General features: G+C 31.6%; 1 protein-coding gene across 5 annotated transcripts in view; it reads right to left on the reverse strand.

The window, feature by feature from the left end:
- Window positions 1-8185, reverse strand: part of LOC106461102 (sodium channel protein para-like) — a 229094-nt gene that overhangs the window by 71657 nt on the left and 149252 nt on the right. For all 5 annotated transcript variants that reach the window (XR_002610925.1, XR_002610923.1, XR_002610924.1 and 2 more), the window contains exon 14: window positions 6710-6987. Coding sequence is in view for 2 of the 5 variants with exons in the window: in XM_022387986.1 (XP_022243694.1) it covers window positions 6710-6987 (278 nt within the window). In the remaining 3 variants the exon portion in view is untranslated. The remainder of the gene's footprint in view (window positions 1-6709; window positions 6988-8185) is intronic.

An 8185-nucleotide genomic window follows, 5' to 3' on the forward strand; every position in this document is an offset into this window, starting at 1 on the left:
GGATGGTTGGTTTGCTGTACTGATACCAGGAACCTAGGCGTGAACGAGTCAGGTTTATTGATAATAAGATCATTTATGTGATTAAAGTGTGGCGAGTCGAATAAAGTGAGATTAGGTGTTACAAAAGTGTTTTCAAAGCATTGAGCAAATAATTTTGCTTGTTCATTATCGGACGTAGCTATTTGGTTATAATATCTTATGGTGGAAATACTACTCTTAGGTTATAATAAATTTGAATTTATGCCAAAATAATGTGGGGTCTGATGGGAACTATCTATGGATTTACCAAATTTCTCCCAGTTATCATCTCGTTGTTATTGAATGAGTTTTCTGATATTTAATTTTTATTACTAATTAGAGGTTTTAATGCGGGATTGTAAGAGGATGAAATCTTGTCTAAGTTGTCTCCTGCATATAATTAACTGGTGAATTTCAGGTGCAAGATTTTATGTACTTATATCAGGGTTATGTGCTTTACTAGGTAGAGTTTCCTTAATTGCTTCAGTTATTGTAGTGGTGGTTTTGTTAGCATAATTATTAATTTCAATGTGACTAGAGGCATTAAGTCTGAATTCTGGTAGATGTTTAGTAATATTTTTGATTGGGGTCATCCAATCTGATTGTGAGTAATCATAATCTAGTGACTGTTGATGGGTAATATTCCTAAGAATTAGATACATGGTAAGCGATATAGGATTATGGTTGCCTCTGATGTTGCAGTGAACTTGAAAATTGCAGGTATGGTTAATTAATGCAGTGGAGACTATTGCTTACTGAAGAATGTATTGAGATCCGTTTACATGTGTGTCTGTGTCATGACATTTGTGTTGATTGTTGCAATATTGTTATCTTCTAAGAATTGTTGTAGTAATCTACCACTGGTGTTAGAGATGCAGCAATTATTTTAATGCTTACAATTACAGTTTAAGTCACCAATGATAATAGTATTAGGGAACTGGTTGTATATGTTTTCAAAAGTGTTTGTATCAGGTTTGTCAGTGGGAGAGACATATATATTAGCTAATGTTATTGGCAGTGAACTGAAGGGGTAAATTTGACATAAAATTATTTTAATGTTATTGGGTATATGAACCTGAGGAAATGTAATTTTAAGATCTCTCCGGGAGTAAGCTGACTGTAGGCAAATAGTTGTTAGTTCCAGGATGGTGTCTATTTCTGTGTGGTAAAGAGCTATCATTCAGTAGTTGTTGTCCAGCAGTATGAAGGGTTTCTGAGGTTGGAACATTGGTAAAAAAGTATGAGATGTGAAAGCTGACAAAAATATCCTGAGGTCTGACGTGTAGATTTCCGAGTTGTTCTATAAAAAGTTTTAGAATTGTGAACCTGATGTTCAGCATTCCCTAGTAGTGAAGATAGGACAGGTATCACAAAAGTAGCTAGCTGATGGCAAAGGTGAGTTTATAGCACTGATGATAGTTATTAAAGTTATATTAGGTTTATGTACTTTAGATAAACCATAAAACTCAGGAGTAAAGCTGTTGTTGGTTCTTAAGTCTTTGGCTAGATTTTTGTTGATTAAGTTTTGTTTCTTAAGTTTGTTGAGTGTTCTATTGATGAGTCTCTCAGTCTTTTCTGTAGGGTCATTAGTGATATTTTTGTATTGGTGTTTGTTTAGTAACTGCTTGATCTTGGTGTCATAATTGTTGATGTCTAGGATGACTATACTCTTTCATTTGTCTGCTGGTAGAATCTTGATCGTGTTGTCCCTGACACTTTTGTGTCATATTATTGACACCACACTGCAGGCTCTTGTGCCTCTAGGTTTCACCTCACTCCAGTAGCCATTCTCCAATCTACCCAGAAGCTCTATAAAAGTGATTTGATAATTATTTATTTTTCTTGCAATTTCCACAAAAGAAAAAAAACAATCACCTCAATCCACATACTTTAGCTTCTTTAGACTATATTTTTCTGCACTATCCCTTGTATTGGGCAAATAGTATTTCCGGTTTCAGATTAATGCAGTATCCCACCAAGTGATGGTCCTACTAGGTTATCCCTCCCTGAAATTTTCCTTTCTGTCACTATATTCTCAGGAAGGAGATCATGTTTAAAATTTCTTTCTCTACACTAAATCCTCCACCAACCTCTTGATGAGAAATTTTAGCTATCTGTTCTGTAGAGAGGTGAGTAGTGTTTCTTAAGTTAACAGTTTTTCACATGAAAATGTATTTCAAATAAATACATACCTCCCCATAAACCCATCCATTCTTTCTCCCCTCTTCCACTGTCTCTCTTTTGTCTCATCAAGAATGAGCTTTAGGTATACACAAAGTGTTCAAGGAAAGTCCTGCACATGGAAGATGTATCACCCTCTTATTGTTGGAGGGTTATAGTCTAATGCTAATTGCATTATAGACTGGCAGAATATACATTATTAAGTGAAGTATTTATAATTTTACTCAATAGCTTGCCACATAAACAAACTTAGACAGTGGCAAGAGATATTAGCTATCTGTTCTATGGATAGGTAGGTATCTATTTGAAATACATTTTCAGGTAAGGAAAATTTATACTTTCATTAAACAATACCAAATTAACGATCCCATTAAAAATATAAATATCTTTCTTTCTTAAGGCATCAGCGTATGAACATAAATATTCTACTCAGTGTTTATTATTATATCTATGTACTGCCAACAAAAAAGAAATTATCAAATATAGAAGATGGTGATGTAAAATATTCACCATAACCTGAAATAATTTCATGGCAATGGTGTCTCCTTCCAAGAAATTCACCTACTTTAATCAAAACAAGTTTACTTGTAATATGAGAATTTTGACACACCTACTTCCAAGTATTCTAGAGTACCAATGAAACATTTCTGTTACAAAATAAATTAATTTGAAGATACATAAAATAAATTGTTTCAAAAAAGTTAATATCAATAGATTTAGTAACTATACTGCTTGAATTATACTCAAGAAAAATTGAAACATATATCAGTATTAAGTTTGGCACACTTTATCCTCCTGTATGTTTTCTAATGCATTTGGTATGGACCCATTGCAAAAAAAGAGGATAAATAAAAACATGTGTACAACAAGAACAAATGGAAAGACATAGTTCCATCCCATTAATTAAAATGAAATATCAAGTAGCCCAAATTCAAGTACACAATTTTCTTTTTTGCAAGTAGCTTATTCTTTTCTTACATAATTAAATTTTATGTAAAAAAATGTGACTTTTGTGTTATTATGGCATTAATGCGTATATCTGTGGAAAAAGCTAGTGTTTCCAAATATTTGGACTATATCTTGCAAGTTTTCAGTGCTAAGTTTTAAAATATATATATACATGCACTCATCTCTTGTCTTTCTTTGAAATGTGAACAGAAAGTATTTTTGAATAGCAAATTGTAATATATCTTGTTGTGAATACATTTTTACCAAAACAATATAGATGGATCTTGTACTCATCAAATAAATACTTTAGTATATTTTGATATAATAAAATATTTCAGTTGACTACTAACAGGGGTGAAATTCTGCTAGTACTCACTAGTACTGAGTACTGGAACTTACCTTTTAAGGTGATACTAGTACTGGGACTTATTTGAGCTGCTTTTTCGGATGTGCATGCATTTCATTGTTCCATCAGAAAGCATATAAACACACATATATAAAACAAAAGATATGCTACTATGGGTACGTAATTCAAGTTGAGGATAGGCTGGTAGAGATTGTGATGAGTAATAAAATCAAATTGGGAATAAACGCACCCCACATTTGGTGTTGCTGGTGCACAAAAATCATAATCATTGGCTGAAATTCCCCATTACATTTACTTGGTTATCAAAGAAACAAAATGATGTAACATCATCAAATTTTGTCCAATTACAACCTTTGACTACAACTCTATAATAATCTGCATGTTTTACCTACAGCATGTTTCAATTTTGAAAATGCCAAAATTAAAGCACTCTTCTTCAGCTCAGCAGGCTAACAAAGCCAAAACCAGGAATATAGTCAAAAGAGAAGACCCCAATATTAATCATAAAATTCACTGCCTTTACCATCACAATAATTATCAGGGTCATACAATTGAACAAGTAGGAATACGTCTTTCAGAAGCAGTTTTTTTGCAAGTTTCAATTGATAAGGATTTATAAAAAAGAAAATTTGAACATTTAATACATTTGAATATTTAAAAATATACAGAAGTTAAAATTCTAATCAAACAATAAAGGAAATGACCAAATATACATAAAAAAAGATGTTTTTGTAAAATAATAGAAATAGGATAGTCATTCTCCATACATGTATTGTTACTAGATTATAATTCATCTTTAGAAAACATGTTCATAAAACATTTATTTAGATTTTGAAATGAAAAATTAATCGTAATTTCCTGTTATATGATGAGCATTCAGCTTGTTATCACTACACTCATATTATATGCAAAGGTAAAGTTTATCTTGTTGTTCACTAATAAAACATGTTCAACTTCTGTAGCAGATCATATCTTGGGTTCTCTACATATTTCACAGTTTTGTAGGGTTGTACAACATATGTTTATTTTTTTACAACACCTTAGCATATTTGTGACAATGGCTCTAGCTCGTCTTCAACTGATCAATTTGTTCAAGTTTTTAATTTACTTTAAAGTATAATTTTATAAAATTCTCTTGTTTTAGTTTAGTTATTTTGATAAAAAAATACTTAGAGAATTTTATGTTTATAAAAATCAGGGACTAAACTTTTTTTTCAGTTAGTTATAAACTAATAAGTATACCATCCTCTCTCATTAAAAAAAAGAAGAAGTAACAGGAAATAGTGGTAGTCCAGATCTGGTATAATTTCCTCAACAAGCATCAAAAATTGTTCACCAATAAGGTAAAAATATTTATTCTGCAAACACTAACAACCTCAATCAATGTCAGAAAATGTTCACCAGTATTACAGTAAGAACTAACAGAATAAAGAGCAGTGCTCCTCACCATGAGACAACACACTTTCTTGACAGTGACATACAATTGTATCATTATAAAGCTCAGAAAACTATGAATTTTATAACCATATTGTACTTAGGAATTTCCCTTTACTTCCATTTCATTTCATTTTATTTTAAATACAGAGAACACTATATCATAAATCTCATGTGGCTTCTAGAACATACTAAAATATGTCGTTATAGTAGTGATGAACTTCTAATTCTATCTATAATGATTTTAAATATCAGACACTAAGGTACAAGAACTAGTTATGAACAAATATAATCAATGAACAATGTGCATAGATCTTAACTTCTATAACATAACTTACTTGGGTCTCTGACTACCAAGAAACTTATGTCCATTCAGAATTGAACAAACATGATTAATGAACAATGTGCATAATCCTTACCTTCTATAACATAACTTACTTGGATTTCTGACTACCAAGAAACTTCTTTGTCCATTCAGAGTCGAATAACCAATCATGACCAGGCAGGATGCACTGTATAGGCAGGCCAAACAAAGAACCACCAAATCCTAAACAGCAACCAGCTAACAAGTGCTTATAAACTGCAGCGCAGTGAGTGTTTTAATGAAAATTAAAGCAAAGATGCTACTGTAACTTAATGGCCATTATTTTACAGCACACCAGTAACCAGCATGTGGAACACAAGTGATGGCAGGGTGCCATGCTCTTGAAAGCCAAGACAAATCAAGCTTCACAAAAGCCATGCAGTCACTCACAAAGAGAGGAACTGTCAGATACAATCATAGATTTCAGAAAAGTAACACTTGTGAAGCTACACCATTATCAATCAGTTCTATATCATCATCTGCATGCGTAATGGATTTATCATTTGCCTTCCCTAGTTTTCAATTTAAAGTAATGTACAAAATTTAAAACCCAATTCAACAAATATTTCACAAGTAACTGATGAGCACGGCACTCTCACATTGTTCCATTAAACACAGTTATGCAACTTTTGTTTTTTCAAAACTTTACAAACTAAGCCTTATAAGGCAATTCAGGCTTATTCTCCTTTTTCCACCATAGGTTTATGATACAAAGACATAAAAATATTTTTACTTAAAACTAATTATTTGTAAAAATAAATATGACAATTTTTTTATTTGCTAATAATCAAAACAAAATCTAAAAAAAAAAACAACTTACCTTACATCACAACTCAACAAAGTACTTATTCATTAAAAATTGTAAATGACATAGTTTTGTAATATATTTTGCTATTCATTACGAAAAATAATAGTTTGAATGGTATGTTTTAAATATAGCTAAAACACCAATTAAATGTGTAAAATGTTGATTCTAAAATATCAGAGCAGTACCTAAGGAAGATAATATATATATGTTAAGTATCAGGTGATTATTAACATCAAATGACGTAAAATAGAAAAGCAACATTTGTTTCCAATTTCTATAATCTTTTATTTTATTTCAATGGAATTATAAGAAAAACAACAAGTTCTTTTAAATGAACTATGCACTATACACATTTATCTGGTGATATGCTACAAAAGTAAAAATATGTTTGTTAAATCTTTGTGTGTATGTGTGTCTGTTAAACTTTAAGTAAGTGAATGGAAAAAATTAATTAATAAAATATCAAAGTAAAAACCAATGGTTAAAAAAGGAGTTTAGCAATTGAGAATTAGGGATAAATTTTTCCAATGGATTTTGTCATAAAAAGTTGCATAACTGGTGCATATGCAGTACAACTGCCTGCACTTACATAATTTCCCTTTTTTAAGACGTTTTCAAATTCTTTATCCATATTGTTATGATCCATTGCCATGAAGAGGGTGTTGACTATAATACATAATGTAATAAACAGCTCCATGAAGGGATCGAAGACAAGGAGTGAGACAAACTCTTGAAAGCGGATCCAACACCAGCAACAGTCCCAAACACAGAAGAGGTCAACACATTTCAAGCACTGTGCCAAGCACCGGTCTTTGAGCTTTATCTTCTCCTGCTCCTCTTTCTCTGTAGGAAAATAATAGATAGATACTGAATAATGTTTAAGTATGAATGTAGCTGAGCCCATGGGAGTTTTATGCTATTCTAATCACAAAACTCTCTATGGTGGTTCCCATGCACTCACAGGCAAAGAAGAAAAGGTTTTTAAAGTTACAACTTACTGAAGCACAAAATGTAATAATACATAAAACTGGTATTAAAGGAAAGAAAGAAGTTTATTCCAAAATCCTCCCTCTCTTTTTTTTTTAATTTTACTATTAAACTTTCCCATAAAAATCACAATGAATGAAAGTGAATACATATATATATATATATCTCTTATAAAAAATTTATTATGGGCATCTTTATTATTATTACCATTAACCTAAAATAATCTTGTTGAACAAAAATATAGTATTTTGGGATAATTCTAAAAATCTGGTAACTAGGTTTGTGTCCGTCTTAATATTTCATTTTTCCTTAATATATTAAATATGTCTTGTCTGATTATGAATATTAATGACTTAGAATGCATTGTTCATCCCTATGCTAGTATATTTTCAGTATACAGAATTCCTTTATGAAATTATTTCTGACAAATATTTAGTCCTTGCATTGAACCAAATTTCTTCGCAGGTTCATTTTTATAGAAAATTAGCCTGTAAAGATCTTAGTTGAAAAAATTTGTCTGGCAGACCCTTGGAAACACCAAATGATATTTAATTTTTGCTTGGAGTAAATTACTTGGCTGGCCCTTCATTGGACATAGCTGTGTACCTAGTATGTGCTTGAGTTGACTTATTCATCTGCCTATTCCTTGACTAAATCAAGTAGTTTCCTGTCCTTTTCTTAAACTATGTTGTAAGCCTGATTCTTGACTGGACACAGTTTATACCTGTACTTCAGTCAGACTAAGTTGTAAAACTGAGTTGTGGCTGGATATGGATTCTATCCATTACTTGGTTAGACTATGAAGTCAGCCTGATTCTTGGATAAACATAGTTTCTGCCTGTTCCTTGGCTAGACTATGTTTTCAACCTGGTTCTTAGCTGGTGATATGCTACAAAAGCAGATCCAATACCAGCAACAGTACAAAACACAGAAGAGGTCAACAAATTTTAAACACTGTGCCAAGCACCAGTCTTTGAGTTTTATCTTCTCCTGTTCCTCTTTCTGTGCACAAAAATAACAGATACTGAATAATGTTTAAGTAGAAAACAGTTTCTGCCTGTTCCTTGGTTAGTATATG

Source organism: Limulus polyphemus, unplaced genomic scaffold (genome assembly GCF_000517525.1).
Source record: "Limulus polyphemus unplaced genomic scaffold, Limulus_polyphemus-2.1.2 Scaffold898, whole genome shotgun sequence".
Taxonomy (NCBI): Eukaryota; Metazoa; Arthropoda; class Merostomata; order Xiphosura; family Limulidae; genus Limulus; species Limulus polyphemus.